Raw genomic sequence first — 22,072 nt, 5'->3', positions numbered from 1 at the left:
TCTCTAACTGTCAGATAACTGCTGGGAGGTCTTTGATTTGATTGACTGAGACTAAAACACTGACATTTAGAAGCTTGTGTGTTTATAGAGCAGTATCATAACAGGTCACAGTTTTCTGCATTTAGTTGTTTTAGATTGACATTTAAACCCCCACACATAAGTTTAGCTGCCCTCAGTGTGCAAAATAATATAATTTATTCATGTACCTGAATATAATTTAATCAAGTAATAAAACATTTGTATTTAAAGCCCACCTTTTAAAAAAAATGTATAACAAGCATAAGTAAAAAGAACAGGAGGTCAGTGGAAACTTACAAGTTAGAAATGCATCAGGCTATATATTATGATTTTCTTTAACCCTTACATGCTGTTCGGGGTCAAATTTGATAATTTTTTACATTTGAGAGCTGTAAAAACACCCTATACACATTTCTTATAGCCGGACTTTTTCTAATGTGACCCACAGTTTACAAAAATGGACATAAAATGCATCATTTTTCATTCTTGTGCAGCTGGTACACATTTTTTTATATATGCAAATGTACAAATTTGACCTGTGTTTATTAAAAACAATTTAAAAATCAGCATTCAAACATGTTGTCGTACTCCTCATATTGTAAAAAATGTTCTCCTGGATCATAAAATAGTGTTTGTGAATGTCTTTTTTTCTCCATAATCCCTCATTGAACTATATCACACAATAAAAAAATATAATATAATGAGCAAGCCATTGATTAAAAATCTTGCTCATTTTGAATGCTCCTTTTTAGCCACAGTCCCTTAACTTCAGCTGGTAAGTTCTTCTACTGTCGATGGTCGATGCCAGATTTTCACAAATCGGAAAATGAGGTAAAAATAGCAGCTGTGGAACATCAGTCAAGCATCAGCTCAGAGCGCATCATCTGTGCATATCTGAATAATGCATTCGTATCGATTTACACCCTTTAAAATTTACAGAGAGGAATTGAAACCTCATCCACATGCACATGAAAACTTCAGAAAACTCCATTAGGTTGCTTAAGTGGCTCGAGGTCATGTTGGTTGGTTTCGTGGTGGGTTAAAGGATAATTGACCTTATAGACTTTGAGAGGTTAATCCTTTTATCTTAAGTCTCTTTCTTGGTAATGTAAACATTAGGATGTGCGCACACAACCCCCGTGCCAACAAATCCTGTCCTATGTACCTCCTGTCTCACGAGAAACTGAATTCATATGTTTTATACATTTCCTGTAGTCGTCCTTTTATCACCGCGTCCAACGCCCTCTGTGTTTCCTCTTGGGGTATTTCTATGTTACCTTGACATATGCTACTCACATTATCTACCAAAAAAATTTGATAACCACACCCTACTTCTGCGGTATCGATGGCTTCCCGAGAAGTTTTGGGTTTTCATGAGATGAGCTTTACACACACACAGGTGCATTTTCATAGACGGCGTGATAGCCGAAACAGAGCGTTACAGGTTATATCATTGAACTTGAGAGAAAGAGTCAGTGGCGCATTTCCTTTTTTTTTTAAAGATGTCTGCGTCGGTCATCCAGGTCACGGTTATACAAAGAAGGTTAAATCAAGGGCAGCTTGACCTCAATTCAACTTTCCTTTTGGATTTGCTTTTAAGGCAATTACTTATCCAATTTACTTTTATAACCTGCAACCCCTGATATGCTGAATTTCCTTACATTTAGGATTAAAGTTGTCCCTTAAGTATTTTGTTTATACTGGAAATGAATAATATCTTTATTTATATCGCACCTTGTGCTTAAGTGCTTAAGCATAAGAAGAGATGAAAGTTAAAATACATTTAAAAGGGGAAACTAAATAAAAACAAGTCTAAAATACAAGATAAAACACAAGTGAACTAACATCTTTGCAGTAAAGGTATGTTTTAAGCTGTCACATCCAGTCCAAAGCTGCCTACCACTACAGACCTACACTGATGCAGGTATACAAAGGCATGAACAGGAAGATATTGTCTGATAAAATCTTTGCCCAGGGATAAAACTTGAGTTTAAATCAAATTCTTTTCCAGGCTGTGCTGATTTTTCAATAACACAACTATAAACATGATTCTACCCCTTTACACTTATACATTATGTCTGCTGCCCTCGGCGGACCAGGACACTGCACGTAACGCACAGCCATAGTAACCAGTGTTCACCTGTGCTGTTCATTATAGTATACAGTGCTGTGCGATATATATGTCATGTGATGAGAGAAAAATACTCGTTTATATCATTGTGACACAAATCACACTCTTCATGGCAGTATTTTTCATCATTTGGAGTCTGTCCATCTTTGGTGTGGATCACATTGTTAAATTAAACTCTTCTTGGCTTTTTACTCGGCAGCTTTTATCGCACTTACAGTAACGTAACAAGTTTAATTGGGAGTGTGTCTATGTTCCCACAGCCCTGTGTTAGCTCAGTTTAATAATAAAATAAAGAATTTCACCTGTGTTTCAAGCATTTTCATAGATTAGAATTAATTAAAAATGATCCTCCTCTGCCAGCGATAGCCGTTTCCGGGTTGCCCGTACCTACAGTATGTACTGTACAGTATGTTTATCCGGCCCATTCTCGTTAGCGTGATATCTCAGCAACACCTCGACAGAATTGCTTCAAATTTGGTAACAACGTCCACTGAGACTCAACAATGAACCATGTGCATTAGGGAACGGCCATACCTGTGCTGTGGGGATGTAGGGCTAAGGAAACATAGGGCCTAATTGGATGGAAAATCCTTGAGGGAACATAACGCTGAGACATGATTAACTTTGTTAAAGCAGTTCAGGTAAAACTTGTCAGAAGGATGTCTGAATGTGTTTAACCTCATGCTGCATGATAATACTAATAAACTTTATTTATAAGGCGACTTTCATACAAGGGGTGTAGCTCAAAGTGCTTTACAGAGAAAAATAAAAATACAATACAATAAAACACCAACAAACAAATAAAAATAAGATTAGACAGTTTGTAAAAAGAAGTTAAAATGACATTAATTAAAAGCCAGATTATATAAATATGTTTACAGCTGTTCACAGATCTCTAACCGCTTTAGGTAGATTATTCTATAATTTTTGGGCATAAATAAAGTGCATACAAGTGCTACTGGTGCCTGTGGCCTTGTTGCGTTAGTCCAGTCCGCATATGAACTCTCCAGCTCGGTGTATGTTCAGCTGTTCCATTTTGATTTCATTTACAAGTCACATTGAACCCACGTAGCTCCTCTCTTCTCCTCGTAAAAAAAAAAATTACAGGTTGTCGAAAGACGTGTCCAACCTTGAAGCCCGCAACGATAAGAATGGTGAATGTCAAATCCAAGAAAGGCGCAGCCAGAGGCACGATTCATTCATCAGACTCTTTTATAATCGATAATGTTGGCGATCTGGCCTTTTTCAATTGATTGCACCCTGTGAGGAATGCCAAGCCGACGCGTGTGCTTGTTTCTATTTATCTGTGTTGGGAGTGGCTCTTCATTTGTGACCTGAATACCTCAGCGGGTGAGCATTTGTATGTCCTCCAACTGTGTGTGTGTGTATGTGTGTCCTCCATGTGTATGTGTGTCCTCAGTGTGTGTGTGCGTGTGTTTTTAAGCTCTTGGCAGGGCGAATAAAATATTCATGGAGGAATGGTGGGATTGGCTGCTGAGCAAAGAGCGGGCTGACAGGGTAGAGCACAGCTCTGTGTGTTCTGAAGCAGCTCGCTTCCCCTCTCTCGCTCTCTCTCTCTCTCTCTCTCTTTCTCTCTGTATAAAGAGATGAGCAAAGGAAGAGAGGGAACAGACGAGTGCGCCAGTATCTCTGTTTAGTGCTCAGCTCGCACACATTTTTTAACAAGAGATAGACCTTCAGAGAGAACAAACTGGCTAACGTCCTCCCGCTGCCTTCGCTTAGGATCTAAATGGACGAACAGAGTGAAGGGGAGCATGTGCTTACGGTATGTCTGGTCCTGTGTCTGTGTGTGTGTCTCTGTTTGTTTGTCAAGTGCAGTCGTGGTCTGCACTTGAAAGGGATCCAGAATCTGTGTTTATAATGGTTTGCCCTCTTGTGTTTTTGTGATGTTGATGGGAGTTGTGGTCTGTGCTAACGAATTGGGGAGGGAGGGGAGGAAAGGAGGGGTGCAGGTGGTCATTACATTAGCCAGAAGGAAAAGGAGGATGATGAGGATAAGGTGAAAGCGGGATTTGATCTCTCTCGAAAACATTTCCTTTTCTAATCTTTTGAATGATAATGAAGGGGCGGGACAAGGAAGGAGAACAGGAAGGGAAGAGAGGGGAGTATCAGAGGGAGAAGGTGGGTGAAAAATGGGTCTGCCAAGGTAGCTGAATACAAACAAGGTGCATGCTGTCAATAGAGGAGATGTTTAGTGTCTGGAGTGAGATTAAATGAGTCTAGCTATAAGCACTCATGGTAAAACATTGTGATTTGGAGCAATGAGCAAAAGAAAAAACTGTTAAAATCAGGCAGATGTACTGGGAGTGGAAAATATTTGTGTTTAGTGACGGGTAACCAGTTCCTGACCTGTCAGTACCAAAATATTGATAAGCTCCTGGACAAACGGGGCTGCTATCTGTATTTATGTAACACAGGGGTGCCAAGGGGTCCAATCCGACCCACTGGGTAACTTTGAGTAACTTGAAGTATAAAAATTACTTGAGATCAAAATTGAACTGTATGTGGCCCTTGAACTAAAATGAGTTTGACACTCCTGATGTAATGTTAATTAATTCAAACATAGCTCGTAATGTCAAATTCCTAACTGTCCCCCAATGATGACAAAGCTGATGGCGTCAGGCTGTCACGTTTGATGCTGCGTAACTGTGTGTTTACACTCTGCTCAGCACATTTAAGAGCGTGGGCTCACTTTACTAAATTTTATAAATATGCAGCTAAATGACATATGTGTGAAAAGGTAGTTGCGGGTAAAGCGGTTAACACCACTAACCTCATGAAACACTTACAAATACGACAATCTTTATATCTGACTGACTGTCAGCCTCCTGCCTCCAACGCTGATGGGGTTTGCCAATCTAAAAATGCGACTGTCATGACCTTGTCAAGTCAAGGTAACACTCATTATCGATATAGAAATATATCTGTAGTTATTAACAGAGGAAACAGTTTGCATCAGTTTCAAGCTTTAGTAATTTATGTTAATATATAATCCAATGTCATTCTTTATGTAAGCAGAAAACTCAGGAAACAATTCAAGTTATTTCTGCAAAATAGTAATAATAAGATAACTTTTTGCACCAAATTATGGAGAGTAGTATCAATAAGAGTATCAATAAGTCACGATACCAATAAGCAGTGTCAGTTTGTTGACAGTCATATATAAATGGAGCCTGACTGATATATTGGTCAGCTAATATTAACCTATCACAGATATATCGGTATCGGCATATATGTTGTCTGATATATATTTTAAGTTATATTGGAAACATTTTATGCATATTTGATCATTTCCCTTGATTCAGGTTTAATATATAAGTACATATATTTGGTTGTTGTTGTGTTTTATTATTTAAAGTTATTTCTAATTATTAAATTACCAGTGAAGTTTACTTACTTTAGTTTCAGTGCACTAATCTCATTTTATGAAATAAAACTAATAGTTAAACTGTAAAATATCACAGCCTGCTTTGTCACAGGTGTTTGATAACCACATTGCAAAAAAATATGCATTTTATGTTTAAGATTATTAGCCGATATATCGATCCATCTTTTTTTTACTCCCTAATATCGGTATCAGCATCGGCCCCAAAATCCAGTATTGGTCAGGCTCTATAGATAAGTGCTCATTATCTGTTTATTTGTCTTTCTTTTCAAATAAATTTAAATTACTTATATACTTTAGCATTAATTGGCAGTAAATATCACTATACTAATCTGTACTCTGTAATGTGCATTTGATTCTGTAAAGCAGAGCGATGCTGTTTAATCTCAGAGGACAGGTCTCTCACTATGTAACACCTCTCTTACGTCAGTGTCTATCGATTGGACCGGAGCCCAGCAAAGCCAAGCTGGCAAAGACCTGATATTAGAGGGAACTGGGCCTGTTGGCTCGTTGGACGGCTGGTTGTTTCACTCACTTGTCTGGTTGGCTAAAGAGGCGCCTCGCTGTTATGTGTTTAAATCACTCCCACTCAACAGAATTGAGGTTAAACTATCCATCCTGTCAAACAGCAATAAAATAATCTCAAATGTGTTAAAATATGATGAATTACTTTTAAAAAAATGACAAGTATGCAAATATTTTCCAACAAGCACTTAAATAAATGCTTGTTATTACTTTTAACTGTGGAAAGCCAAGTGCTGGACATAAATATAATAATTCAGCACAACTGCTTTGTTGTGAAGCTTGTCATGTTTTTATTAAGACTGTGTCAGAGATGTGAAAAGAGTCATTTTCGAGGCTATACAGTGGAAGGCATTGTAACATAGAATAGAATAGACTTTAAATTGCACCAGAAGTACAATGAAATTTGCTCTGCCGTGCCTGAATATACAAAATAGACAGTCATAAATACATACACATACACACACACGTACACAATCATACCAAATCAATAAATATATAAAAAAGCATTTAAAACCAGTTTGAAAGCATTATATTGCACACTTAGTTAGATTGTAATAAAACGATTCTCAACATGCTATTTAAGGAAGTGCATGAGCCCATTTTTTTCATGGTCGACTTATCGGTGGGTATAACCGACGACTTATCGATTAATTTTCTCACCGAGACTTTTGTCACACTTTTGAGAAGCTGTTACGAATGTTGGCTTACTAGTTTGGTGATTACTGTCAGTAACCGTCTCAGCAGACAGCAGCTTTTTTCAGATAAGTCAGTAGTTTGCCCACGCTGGACTTTTGTGTGGCTTCGTCTGCATCATGTTCACTCCGGTCAGCTAGCTAGCAGGCTAACTTATTACCGAGTCAAAGTAGCCGAGGGCAGGAGTAAATATTCAATCCGTGTCAGGTGGATTATAAATTGGAGGTGGTTTACAAAAATGTAGACATCCCCCTAGTGGCTGAAAGTGAAAATTGCTCTCTAGTAGTTGTTAATATACTCTTCATAAAAGACTACACAGCTCAACTCTTGATTTAAAGTGTTTCAGTGAAATAAACCCCCCAAAAACAACCACAGCACAAAGTTCGATGGTATACCTCACCAATGATAATTTGATTATTGGGTTTTTATGACACATCTCTAATCCTATTACATGTCTTTATGGGAAAATAACTCCACAAAATCCAGCCTCAACAGATGCCACTGAGCTTAGACACTGTATTAAAGTAAGATTTCCTCAGTATGCAGCACATCCTGTCACTGGGTGTAATGTTTCCACTGTCTCAGGAAAAACAACTTTTTTTGGGTGGGTGGGTGGGTGGGTGGTGGTGTTGGTGGGGGGGGGGGGATGAGCTCATACACAGCTAAGCTAAAGTTGTTTTCAAGCATTGGTCACAAACACCTCTATAAACACACATTAACTAGAATTTCTCAAGACCACCGACATGCTTATTTTACTTGGCTAATATCATAACTTGGGAAATCCTTGTTTAAAAGTTCAGTGGAGGAAAAAACAAAAGTATTTCCCTTACTTAGAGAATACAAACATAAGCCTTTTGTTTACTCCTAAATGTTCTTGTGAACCTTAATTCCTCCAAACTCTGCATAAAACCTTCACATTCACATCTTTACCACATAAGCTGCTGTAAAAGCCAGACAAAATCCTCATATTGCAGACACAATTACTGTAACGTGCCAAACTTTTTGTCCGTCATGGAAAAAACTGTAGCAGGCTTTTTTTTGTGTTGGTGTTTTTAATTGATGTGTCCATGATGTGTAGCCTTTTATACTCTCTGAAGAGCACACAATAGGTCTGTCTGTCTTTATTAGACGCTTTATTAATTATTGAGCAAGGCTTCTTCTCCAATGAGCGCTCACAGAAATGCGTCTCGACTAAAAGCAGCCTGCTGCAATAAAGCCTCTGGAAACATGGTTAAATATTTGTGACAAGATAAGAAACACAATAAAATAAAAACTACATTATTTAAAAACTTAACATCGTATATGATTGAATGTGACCGGCAACAATGCAAGAAACTTTTCTATCCGAGTCTTATTCACTTTAAACCAGTTAGAAGAGCTCATATAAAGAGGAATATCAAGAAACTCTCATTAAATAATCAAAACTCAAAACTTTGGGAGAACTTTATGTGTGTTATGTAGGCCAACATTACTCATATTATTAAGTTTTTGATGCCTGGAAAAGTTTATTTCAGATTTTGCCAATTTTTTGTGTGGCACATCCCATGAGTCATGTTTCTGTCATATCTCAGTGGAGATCAAAACCTCATAAAGCCCCTCTCTCCAATTAAATAATGTATTTTTCTTATTATTCCTTCAGTTGGATATTTGAGCTTCACTGTGCAGAATTTAACACTAAATGGATGTTTTCAATTTCATCTACTGAAGGAGGAAAATGTCTCTGTGTTCATCGAATATCTCAATTTAATGGTTGAGTCTATGAGCAAGATTTATGATATCACAACTAGTTAGGACGCCAGCTGTGGTCCAGAATGAAACTTATACAAGTGTAATGTGGAAACCTGAAGCTCCCAGTGCACATACACTGAGGATTTTTCAGTGAGGTAGAAGGAGTAGTTGTCATTTTAATGATTTAAATGAGGTAATTAGACTTTGTTTTCTGGAAAGTTTCTTTACAGCATGTGTGGAGGGAATCTTTTAAGTTTTCAAGTGATGTTTCCATGCATCTTTGTATCTGGATTAGGAGTGTAATGGCTCACAACATTTACAGTGTACGTTGGTCTTGGGGGTCACTGTTCAGGGAAAAAAAGAAAGGAAGAAAACTATATCATGGTCCCTTATTTTGAACCAATGGCTTATCTGCTTTAGTAACTATTACTGAAGCATTTTAGTTGTGCTGCAGTGGAAAAGGAAAACCATCCTTCTGTTTCCTCCATGCTGTCAGGACACCTGCTGACAGCTGTTTTATGCTGATTTATTGTTGCCTAGCACAGTTTTTTACGACGTGTTGTATGACCACATCGGAAATTAAATGTGTTTATTGTCCTGAACGGCTCCACTGAAAGGTAGAGTGAAAAATCAAACGTCAGAGAGAGGGGAAAAGGACGGGGGAGACGTGGTATTGTTTATATTACAGTGGATATTTTGCTAATAATGGCGACAGAGATATTAGATGAGCATGGGTAACCAAGGTTACCAGGATCATTTGGTTAAGCCAGTGAGCAATCGTCCATGAGCATGCTACAGCTAAGGGGTACACTGCCAAAATGTTCCTGGTGAAACTTGAGAGCCAGGATTATTGTTCTGCTCATCTGAGTAAGTGGATTATTAAAGTATTATGACAGTAATTGTTTGTGTCAGGAAGAATATTAAACTGAGGAAAGTCGCTTACTGAACCAAAAATCCTGTATCACACAGTTTGGGACACATACACAAACTATTACACCCCTAATCTGGATCATTACCTGGGATTTCCTGCAAAGTCTAGTTACTCTGCTGTTTATCTGGATCTACTTTGGTGGCGTATTTAAAACAACCACAGCAGTCACCACTGGACACACAAGGTCTTTCTGGCTCCACATATGAAAGAAAACAGGGCTACACACACGTAGTCTGTTTTTTTTTTACTGGATAAACAAGGCCAGAGATGCATCTGCCTTCTTTCAGTAGCCGTCTACTGCTGTCACTATGTGGTTCCTATCTTAGTAAGAAATGAATCTTACTCAGCTGGCAATTCTTCTGCCCTCCCCACAGGCACCACTCTTGCAGCCCAGTCACAGCTGCGCTTTGTGGCCATAATGGCCCGTCGCCTCCCGGGTCTGGGGGTGACGGAGTTGGAGTTTATTTTGAACAAAGCTATGTGACAGGTTGCATCATGCGCTCTTAAATTGTACCAAGCAATGTGGTGTTAAGGGCACGACAGACTTCAGCACGTGTGTATACTTTGCTAAACAGGCACAACAACATGCATTAATGCATGATAATGGATGTTAGTACGTAAACAAGTGTAAACAGATTTATGGAAGTGGTATTTTAAGAAGCTTAAGAATAAGACGATACTCATGAAGCATACACCAGCTTTGTGTGCCCTGCTTGTTAACGTTGGTTCATGTGATTCGTACAGATTGGAAAATCAGCTGTGGCCACCAGCCAAACTCTATTAAGAGATTTACTGTATTAATTACTTGGCTGTTTGTCTGTAAATAAATAGTGTTTATACATTACAAGACATTTGTTTTAACTGATGATACGGGGGTTGCTTTTTTCGACGCCCCAAAACTCAGAAATCAAGTGAACTTTTCAACTAAAATATGTAAGATTAATAAACTAGCTAACGGTGATTTGATTAGGTGGACATTTCCTTTAGTCTTCTGTCCTGACTTGATTGCAGCTTGTTATGTCTTTGATCTGAAACCCTCGACAGCTTCCAGTGCTTCTCCGTCACAAATGACCAGTCCAGTTTGAGTCAGTTTTACCTGTAGTGCTGTGGGGGAGAAGTCCAGTTCTCAGAGACTGATTCATTTCTCATTTCTTGCTGTTTTCCTGCCTGTCTGCAGCTGAATTATTACCACTCCTCATCAAGACACTGTCAGAGAGCAACGTGGCTCATTATCATGCAAATCCACCAGCTACTGAGAAGCAAACACACACACACCAACAGGCGTACAAGTTCACAGACAAACACAATCACAGATGGCATCATTCTTCGTACGTGAGGCTCTAACAGGACAGTGATTATGGTAATATATGTTAGGAAATCTGAATGTCATTGAAGACATGCTTGTAGTAATACATCAGTGATGGAACAGGGAGAGCAGGAGATGGACACACAGTACGTGCTTTCCATCAGAATGAAATATGTGTGTGTGGTCAGCGGAGACGACGGCCCGTTTGTGCCAAGACACACAAGGCCCTGATTTCATCCACATATCATGTATCCCTTTAACTATGTGGCTAACATCATCGTCACCTTTTGTTTCCACTCTCTCCTGCTTGGCAGCAGTGCTTACCTGTGATTGGTTGAAGTGATTGAAAGGCTCCTCCAATTGGGGATTGTGTTGCATCAGTGTTTGTCCGTGAGACAGAACAGCAGATTTGCTCTGTTGGAAGGCTGCGTCTGATTATTTGATATTACTTATGTAAGAGACTGAATCTTGCATATTAATGTAGGAATTCATAATGTCATGTAATCATTTTGGGCTCAACCAGCAGCACAGAGTAATATTCAGTCTCAGAAACTGTGTTTTGCAACCTGTCCCAACCTGTTATGACTGTAAGAAACAGTAAAATAGGAGCCCCACTATCGACCATTCAACCTCTGTCAGAAATGTACTGCTATATTCTCATAAGTCAGCCTATTCTTATTAAACTAACAGTCCGCCAGTATTAGCTCACTGTCACTATGTGGTAGGTCTATACCCTATGATTGTGTGTCTCATTTATATTATTGCATACCTTCTGGGATAAATTGTGTGTTTCCTTTCTGCTCCGGATACATCATGCTTAGTAGAAATGAGCACTGATAAAGGAGCAAAGCTGGCCTGACTTCTATTGATTATCTCTGCGTGGTATCTCTTTGTGATCTTGCAGCAGGTAACAGCTGGAAACAGTGATTGTTATTGGGGGCTGCAAAACACAATTTTGTCACGACACAGTTGTGTATTCCTTGTGCTGTGTGTCACTAGTTCATTGGCAGTGTTTGGGAGTAACTAGTTACTTACTTATGAAAATATTGATGATTACAAAGGAGGTTACATCTAAGGTCAGACCTTTAACATTTTGCTCAGGAGGTTTTTTTCCTCATTTTTAAATATTTAACATGTTACTGAATACACATATTGCTGTTTTTAATTCTCTGAAAACAATATTTTTCTATATTTTGTAAATAAATCATGACGTGAGCTTAAATGGTGTCACAGTACCAATTAAGCCCATGCCCGACTTTTGACTTTTTTCCACAATCTACATGAACTAATGAATATATTTTCAAATGAGAGATAAATGTTGCTTTATAAGAAATGATCTCCCTTATAAATCATGTCAGTATCCATGAAAAACGCCTGAACTTAGATTTTGGAGCTTAACACTTACCCTAACAGCTGAAAACATTCATTATAAAAGTCATCAACAAGTAATCAAATGTAATAAGTTACATTGCTCTGATTAAGCCATTGAAATAGTTACATTACATATTACATTATAAATAGAGTAACTACTAATCTGTAACATAATACACTTCCAAAGTAACCTTCACAGTCCTGATTATTGGTTGAAGTGATTTGACATGGACGATCAGTTTGCTGTATTTAGTGTGACATTAAATGTATATGTTAGTGCTGATTTTGGAGTTTGTTTTGTGTTTTTGAGGACGTGATGTTATGAAGTGGGAAGTAGCCGAGTGATTCTGCTTTTATCATTATTTTCTGTGGTTGAGGCTTAAAGTAACATCCATATCATGTGACATCCATCGCTGCAGTCTGGTGGTTTACCCACAGTGACGTCTCACAGCACATTTAGTTTCTGTTTTGGCCACACATGCAGCAGTAATTGGAGACAGTGTCTCTGTAGCTGCTTTTATAAATGTCCTGGCACTTAAGGGCAGCCAGTCAAGGCACCACTAATCACAAGGTTAGTGTTAGCCGGGTTTGCATTCAGCAGGCTTATAGTTTCGTGTGTGTGTGTGTGTGTGTGTGTGTGTGTGTGTGTGTGTGTGTTGCCTTGTGCTTTTGTGAGTTTTGGTTTCAAAATGAATGTTTTAGTCAAGTTTTGGTTTCTGATTTAGTGTTAAGATTAGTCCTGAGCAGACTTCCGGGTCCAGGTTTAGATTCAACATGTAAACTCATGGTCCTCCTCACTCCCACCCCTGGTAGATTCCCACATTCTGCTACTATGAACAGATTCATCTCTCACTGGCCTCACCAACACATCGTAAATCTGTCATACTGGTTCCCACATGCAGTGAACAATTTGTACTCAACCCAGACAGTTAAATCTGATATATGCTCCTTTTTTGTGATAAAAAATATATAAATTCTGGATACATGATCTGCTTTAAAACAGTGTCATATCAGATGTCTATGGAACTATTATTATCAAATGCGTGTCGGATATACTTTTAATGTCTTTATAGCATGTTTTTTGTCCACTAGTATCTGTCCAAGGTTAAGACTCATAGGGGAGCAGCATTTAGTGTCTAACGAACTATATACATGGGTTTTATTGATCAAAACATTTTTTTAAAAGCCAGAAAATACGAATTCTGGATACATGATGATCATTACTCATGTCATTAATCTCTCTTTTTCTCTTTTGCTTTCTCTCCCTCTCAGGGTCTAGATGAGGAGGCACTAGTTGACCATGGGAAGAGCAGCTTCACCACACACACAAACTACGAAACAGAGGATTTGGAAAGTAAGTTTAACCCCTTATCTTTAACTTCCGTAAAACCTAACCCTAACCCAAAATAGCCTCCTCATGCTTCTCTGTGAGGTTGTAGCACCATGTGGATGTTTTATATATATATGTAGACTTTTTGGTATATATGATAACTTCATTGACCTGTATTTGCAACATTAAAAAATGAAAAACATTTGAAAAAAGTCGTGTATTATCCCCCAATTACCTCTCTACGGTGGAATATAGGGTTGAAAAGGATAGGTTTTGAATTTCAAAGTATTTCAATGAGCAGCCTATAAAGGGTTAAAGACACACAAAGACAAAAAAAAGAAGCAAAATATAGTTTTAAAAAATCAACAACCTGAGTTTGTTGGCTCCATGTGAGTTTTGCTCTCACATAACAAACACAATTTACTGTATTGAACATTAAATTGCTCATTTTTAATGTTGTAATCTGTTCTAATTCATATTGACACATTGCCCTATTTTACAGATTATGAGATTCACTGAAGAATTGAATAAAACAGTTGATAAGATTAAATAATGGATGCAGCGTTACATCAAATGAAGCCGTCAGAGCTGTTCTCATGTGGAGAAGCAGCACCACTACAATATCTCCCTCCTTTTCTCTCTATCCTCCCCCCCCCCCCTCCTCCTCCAACTCACTCTTTATGTGGGTCCACCACTTCACATGTCCCATCATCCGTTCAATAATATCCTCCTTTTATACCGTTCTCTGTTTTTGTAAACCACTTCAGTCCTCTGCTTTATGTCTAGCAAAGCTGTCAGGGTTTCTCTCCCCCCCCTTCTCTGTTCGTTTTCTGTGTCTTTTCTTCTTCCCACCCTCTTCTCCTTCTTCTCTTTCTCCGTCTCTGTTTCTCTCCATCTGTTCAGCTGATGTTGTACGTCACTCCCGCTTTCCTTCTGAGCCCCACATCTCGCTTTCATTCCTCCTGGGTTCCCTCTCAAATCGAAGAGAAATGACTCATCTATGAAAAATGAGTATTGGCAGAGAATGTAGGGCAAACACGGGGCGTTTGCATCTTCGAACAGAGTTTCTTTATAGCAGTAACAATAATGAGGGGAAGTAGATAAAATATTGGGGAGGAGGGAAAAGAGGTGTGAAAAATGCCATTTTGCGGTCTGGTTTATTTCAAATAGGTTATCTGGAGCACTCAGAAGACATTTGTTATGTTTTAGTTTTATTGTATACGATTGTCCATTTTTGGGACTATGTTACTGTTTTTAAAGGTTTATATAGTCTGTTTTTATGATGTATGATAAGATTAAATAAAATAAACATTATATTTTAATCTGTTGAATTGGACCTTCTGGGGTTTACTTGCTAAGACAAGCAGAAATCCACAGTTCTGTGTTTAGTGGATGGGCAATAAAAATTACACACAGTTAAGTCCATATATATATATTTAATAATATAAAGTGCAGAGTCTCAACTTTAATTTGAGGGTATTCACACCCAAATTGGAGGGTTTAGGAATTACAAGTCTTTTAATGTGTAACCCAAAAACCTGATTGTTTCATTTCAAATCCATTGTGGTGGCATACAGAGCCAAAATTATTAAAACTGTTCTTTGTCTTTATTTGTAAGTACAGTAGTTGGCAGAGAGGCCGACAGGAAACAGGGAGAGAGAGGGGAATGACCTGCAGCATAGGTCCTTGGCCAGACCTGAACCAGGAACGCTGCCTCTGTGTGGCACGGCCTTTAACCACTCAACTACCCAAGTGCTCCATTCAACTGTGTTTTTAACTCTAAACTAAGTTAATCACTTTCACCAGTAGAGTTATTGCCCAACACTCACAGTGTTAAAAGTAAATGCTGTTCCACTAAGAATGTTGTTTTAGACTTAAAGCACAGTATCAATACATTTTGAAGTGTTTATCACCTTTTTAAATGCATCTACTTTCTCATTAAGGTTCATCTAATCTGAAAATGCCTCATTAAGACTCCAAAAAACAGCAACTAATATCAACCAATCCTCTTTATTGTCCCATAATGGTGTTTTTGAGCCCGTTTGTATCATGATATTAAAGATATAACCTAAATTGTGATTTCTTCTTTTATACTGTTTTGTCTTTTAGTATAATTAAAAAATACTATCCCTGCATCCCTACTGTATCATAAATTTCCCTTTAACAGTTTTGTCTGAGAGAATAGGTGCAGTAAAAGTGTTTGAATCGTTATCCTATGTTTCTTCCCCCCCAGGCCACAGAGCTGTGTACGTAGGCGTCCATGTTCCTCTTGGAAGGGAGAGCAAGCGGAGGCATCGCCACCGAGGACACAGACACCACCGAAAGAAGAAAGAGAGAGATTTCGATGAGGGGAAGGAAGATGGCAGGGAATCCCCTCCTTACGGTTAGACACTGTTCCTCACTTTATAACACCGAGCCTAAATGTCTTAATGCTCCTCACACACACGCACACACACACACACACACACACACACACACACACACACACACACACACACACACACACACACACACACACACACACACACACACACACACACACACACACACACCGCTCTTTGTTTCATTTACTCTCTATAAATACCCCTCTGGACTCCTTTTTTTTTAGATCACACAGTACTGGGCCTTGTATGTTTTACTTTTTAAGAGCTTTCAACTGTGTTTATTCATACACTCACAGGACTCACCTCGGACAATAAACAGAAACCGTTGCTATGTATAATAGATAGAACTAGCCTAGACTCTGTGCACCTCCTTATTTTATATTAGTAAGGTTATTATGGTGCTTATATTTTACAGAAATAGATTCGATTAGGTTGATTTTAACAGATGCAACTCAACATCTCATATAGAAAGTTAACAAGAGTAATGATTTTGTCCTGATTGGTAAAGAAGTGACAGGAAAAGGATGTAAGTGTGATTTTTTTTTTTAAACAAATGCACAGAGTTAGTTAGCTAGTTTTAGAGCCACCTCTCTGCTCAAGTCCGCCTTTAAAAAAAAAACCAGCTCTGAATGAAATATTCAGCTCTAAAAGGCATTAAAGGCCACTGGGATCCAGCTTCTGACGCTGATTGAAGGCTATGACATTTTAGGTGATGACGTTTGCGTTTATGTGAGAAGTTCAGCAGCGACTCAGCAGCTGAGGACTCATAAGCACCCAAACAATGCTTTAAACTCTGTGACGTATTAACTTGGGCTCTATGGCAACAACACCAAAACACTATCAGGTGTTATCATGTTAAGCATCGATGGCAATGAGGACATCATGATTTTTGAAACTAATATTTTAAAACAGCAGTTGGACCGAATGCTGCTGCTAGAACATCTCATCACATATCGCACATCGAGCACAGATCAACACAAAACCCCTTATAGCTACTGAGCTGGGTGAGGATCTAGATTGATTAGGTGTTCTTCTCAGGGCTGGGCAGTAAATTGATATTATATTGATATCGTAATATTTTATAGATCGTCTTAGATTTTGAATGTCATAATATCCAATTTACAAAGTGCTTCACAAGGCAGAAAAATACACAAATCATAAAATAATCGAAGAATAGACAAACCATATTTAAAAGAGATGAAAGCAATTCATGGAAATTTAAAAATAAACTACAATATTGATGTATCGGTGGTGTGTAATAACGATTTAGAGCAGCAGCACTGATATTAAAGGGACTCAGTGGGGTGTAATTCATACCAGCCCACCACACATGTACTCTCATGTGCTAACAGAAAATAACTTCCCTTCTTGATTCCAGTCATTTCCATTTTTGCCTCCTTGTGGCGTTCAGACTTGTAATCTGCCGTATCTATTTCCGTTTATTCTCTCTCTGGTTCCAGATGTCCTGATATCTGCCCTCTAATTCAATCAGACACGAGAAGATGATTGCTGGAAAGCATCCGAGTTTTCATTATTCTCTCTCGCACACACACACTTCACCTAAAAAAGATTTCTCTGCATTAAGACGCAGAATGAAAAGCAGACATAGGTATTTATATATATATATACACACACCTATATATATATATATATATATATATATATATATATATATATATACACACACCTATATATATATATATATATATATATATACCTATGTCTGCTTTTCATTCTGCGTCTTAATGCAGAGAAATATATATATACTGGTCCAACTTAACCCCAGGGCACTAAATTAGCACCATCCACCAGCCAAATTCTAATAAAATACGCAAGTAGCCTGCAGACAAAAAACAATGGTAATCTATTTAGTATTTATTAATTTGAACATGCACTAGCTATTTTTGCCAATGGACAAAAAAGGTAATTACGCACCCTGCTTTACTCTACCTAGCTTGAGAAGGAAGTGCAACACACACACACACACACACACACACACACACACACACACACACACACACACACACACACACACACACACAAAGTATGCTCCACACTCAGTCAAACTGGTCATAAAGAATTCTGTTTCTTAGTGCCATCTGTTTCTGTGGGCTTCTGTGAGCCTCCTCCATCTGAACACACACACACACACACACACACAGAGGTATTATAGTACACGGGCAGCTCACACTAAGCATGGTTTTAGTTGTACTTAAAGCTGTAAAATCAAAGCATACACGCATGTATATGATGTGATTGTAATCCCTGTAAATACTCACTCTGTGTCCAGACACACCATCCCAACGGGTCCAGTTCATCTTGGGCACAGAGGACGATGACCTGGAGCACGTTCCCCACGACCTCTTCACTGAGCTGGACGAGCTCTCCTTCAGAGATGGCAGTGCCACTGAGTGGAAGGAGACTGCCAGGTCAGAAAAGTCTCAACAACCACAGACTTTTTTTGGGGCTTTTATTTTCTCTGATTTTGTTAAGCATTCATGTGAAAGCTTTTCAAAATGATCATACTGTAGAATCCTTTTGCTTCACCTAATTTTTAAGTGTAGAGACTCAGGTTTACTTTTCCATAATTTTTTATTGTAATTCCCGTCACACTGGCTATCTGGAGAGTCTCACATTTGGCTTTGTTGCTCTGTTGAATGTAACCCTCAAAATCTGCACATATCTGCAAAACTTATTTGTATTTCAAGCCACTATCTATCCGAGATCACCAAGAGACACAGACCAGGCTCGTATCAACCTTATGTCCCGAATTCACAACATAAACAAGGGCCATTTTACTGAGAACTTGGAGTTTGAACACATAATTGTGACTTAACTAGGCTGGCATTTCAAAATTGTTCCCTTACTGATAAAACTTCACCAAAGGGACAAATTTGGAGTATGAGTCACTCGGTTTTGCAGTGCCTCATTAACTGCTCCGAAAAGCAAGATGTTAATTTGTATGACTAACAATGGAGCTGTGCCATATGAGAACGAACGATAAGTCCTTTAACTATAATGCAATTCGTATTTTATTTTTATGTTTATTATAATATGTGACTCACTGAATGCATTTTGGTGTGTGTGTGTGTGTGTGTGTGTGTGTGTGTGTGTGTGTGTGTGTGTGTGTGTGTGTGTGTGTGTGTGTGTGTGTGTGTGTGTGTGTGTGTGTGTGTGTGTGTGTGTGTGTGTGTGTGTGTGTGTGTGTGTGTTATCCTGGTGTTTATCTACAGATGGCTGAAGTTCGAGGAGGATGTGGAAGATGGTGGGGAGAGGTGGAGTAAGCCCTACGTGGCTACGCTGTCTCTCCACAGTTTATTTGAACTACGTAGCTGCATACTCAACGGCACAGTCATGCTGGATATGAGGGCCAACAGTATAGAGGAAATCGCTGGTAAAGCTCACAGTCCTTTTTAAAGACGTTTTTTTATTGCATTTCTACTGTATTTCTTAAGAAGCCTTTGTAGTGAAAAGCATGACACAGGTAAAGCAGGTCATCTGGTAATATAGTTCGACCCCAGTTTTTTTCCCCTAAAAAACAGCCACTAGTAGAGCAGTGTCCTACCACTTAGCCGCTATGTGACAGGTGGGTAGGTGGATAAAATATTTAATATGTATCATTCTTTTGTGGTTACACCATTTGACATTTTCAGGAGCATTCAGTCTTACTTTTGGTTAAAAAATTGTGCAACAAAAATACAAAACGTACATTTTAACAAACCTGATGCTGCTTTTAAAACACTTTTTAAAGATATTTTTGAATTACTCATCTTGCCAACCCTTATTTGTCACTGACCCGTTTGTGTTTGTACGACTCAGACATGTTGATAGACAGCATGGTGGCGTCCGGCCAGCTGAAGGAGGACCTGCGCGAGAAGGTGCGGGAAGCCATGCTGAAGAAACACCACCATCAGAACGAGAGAAAGCTCAGCAATCGCATCCCTCTGGTGCGCTCCATCGCTGACATAGGCAAGAAACACTCTGACCCACTCTTGCTTGAGAGAAATGGTGAGATCCTACGGTGCACACGCATTTCTTTTTCTCCTCCACATTTTCCACCATTTGGGAAATTATTCCTAAAGGATCTAATGTTCAAATCCTTCAATGCCAGCGTAGAAGGTGGATGGTAAAAGTGAGTAGAAACTAGAGAATGATCTCTGCTGAAACAATCGGCCCCATTATTGAAAGAGAAATCTGGGTGCTAAGGATTGTGCTAACGTCTTCCGGCTGGCCTGGCTTGGGGGTTAAATTAACGATTGTTTTTGGCTCATTAGGGTCATTATTCAGGAAATTATGCTTTACCTGCACCTCTAGTCAACATTGTATGTGTTGTTTTTTTTTTTGACTGGGCATGGCCGCAGTGGTGTTAATATATATGTTTATTTTAAGATCTTGGATGCCAGTCTGAGGTTTTAAGAATGAAATATGACCTTCTCTACTTCTCTGCCTGTGGTTCTTGGTGGCCTTGCATTTTCATATCATAAAACCTGAAATGCAAATGTAAAAGGTCAATATAATATTTTATGATTGTTGGTGATGGTAATAGTAATGTGTAAGATGTATGTCTTGTACTAAATGAGTATGTACTCTGTAGGATTTATGACTGGTCTGTTGTGGTAGAGCACATTTTTGCTTACAGTGCACTGTACGTGCTTTAATTCATGCACTCCTGCATGCGAGCTGAACTCAGGTTTGCCTTACCACAGTCATGTTGTGTGATTGTTTTGTTTGAAGTTGAAGTAGAATTAGTTATTTGGCCCTTTGCGGATCCTCCTACATGCCTCACTGAATCATTCTTAGTGTCTTCTGCACACAACCATGCTTTTTGCTCACGTTTATGCATGCGTGAATCCCTCAAATTACACCTCTGTCACGCTCTTGCTGCTCACCCTTTCTGGCTGTGTCTTCCTCCAGATACCATCCCTGTGATGTACTCCTACTTCATGTAATTTTCCTTTCTGCTCCATCCCTCTTTCCTCTTCCTCCTTTTCCCTCCTTCTCTCTCTCTCTCCCTTATTTCCCCTTTTTTGCCATTGTCTCCTCTGTTAGGAGAGGGGTTGTCCTCTTCACGTCTCTCTCTCCACAAGCCAGGGGGAGCCTCATCTGTCTCCAACTTGTTACAGAGACGAGAGTCCCGAGTCTCCGTCCTTCTCAACCATCTCCTGCCCTCCTCTTCTTCCAACACTGGGCCCGCCCCAGGCCCCTCGCCCCTCACCACCCCTCAAAATACCCCTTCATTCTTCAGGCGCTCCTCCCCGAGCCCCCCACGCAACCATGGGGCAGGCTACGGCCCTATAGGCATCCCAGAGGTGGTGGTATCGCCCCCCGAGGATGACGACCCACCAGTCTCTGCAGAGGAAGAGGCAGCGTCGCATCAGTTCAGCCGGCGAGCATCCTCGACATCCCAGGGCGTCGAGCTGCTGCCCTTAGAAGGCAAATATCTGTGTAGCCTGCCAGTGTGAGTCACGGCTTGAACAGAGAACACTAGCACTAGCATGAAAAGCTCTGCTTCTCGTTAACTTCCAACCCCACGGCCATCTCATCAATAACCCACAGCAAGGCTCTGTCTGTTTCAAAAGACGCTCTTCCCACTCTGTTTACCCACAATGCTTTTGACACCGCTCTCCACGATTCTCACTTCTCCTTTCTTTCCCTCTCTTAACTTTCTATCTATTCCCACTGATGCATTCTTCTTCTCCTCAATACATAAACTCTCTATACTCATGTCTCTCTACACGTTTTGGAGACATTCCTCAGCGTCTTTGCCTTGCTTGGCCACGTGTTCTGTTCACATCTTTCTTTTTCATTTTGGTCTCATGGCTGCCCTCCAAAATGTTTTGTGTCTGTCTGGTCTTTCTCTCACAACTGCATCATGCGTCCTGTGATGTTATATTTCCATGTCTATCTATTTACCCCATCTCGCTCGTCACAATCCGGGTTTTTCCATCCTAATAGGGATGTCCCGATGTGTTCGTTTCATCATCAGTGTCTGCAGATGTTATGTAATGTTTATAGCTACATAATACAGCTGCACCTCACCTTTTTCTTTTTCTTTTTTTTAATATAAAGATTGGATTTAGATTGGACAGTTTTATTAGCTAGAAAGAGGAGGTTGTGTATGGAGCTTCTTTTGATTCCCATCATGGTAAAAAAAAAAAAAAAGGAATGTTCAAATAATACAAGGTCAGATGTACCACACTGCAACTACAAAATGCCGCTTTTACAAGGCAGCAAGACAGTTTTTTGTTT

General features: G+C 39.3%; 1 protein-coding gene across 1 annotated transcript in view; it reads left to right on the top strand.

Annotated features, from left to right (window-relative positions):
• The window catches only part of LOC133996983 (sodium bicarbonate cotransporter 3-like), a 46,908-nt gene that overhangs the window by 3,767 nt on the left and 21,069 nt on the right, over window positions 1-22,072 (top strand). Inside the window, exons 2-7 of the mRNA XM_062436512.1 lie at window positions 13,382-13,463; window positions 15,673-15,822; window positions 18,114-18,252; window positions 19,057-19,217; window positions 19,643-19,831; window positions 20,873-21,256. Coding sequence (XP_062292496.1) covers window positions 13,382-13,463; window positions 15,673-15,822; window positions 18,114-18,252; window positions 19,057-19,217; window positions 19,643-19,831; window positions 20,873-21,256 — 1,105 coding nt within the window. The remainder of the gene's footprint in view (window positions 1-13,381; window positions 13,464-15,672; window positions 15,823-18,113; window positions 18,253-19,056; window positions 19,218-19,642; window positions 19,832-20,872; window positions 21,257-22,072) is intronic.

This window comes from Scomber scombrus, chromosome 16 (genome assembly GCF_963691925.1).
Source record: "Scomber scombrus chromosome 16, fScoSco1.1, whole genome shotgun sequence".
Classification (NCBI taxonomy): Eukaryota; Metazoa; Chordata; class Actinopteri; order Scombriformes; family Scombridae; genus Scomber; species Scomber scombrus.
Note: the sequence above shows the minus strand (reverse complement) of the source record. Positions and strands in the feature narration are given on the sequence as shown.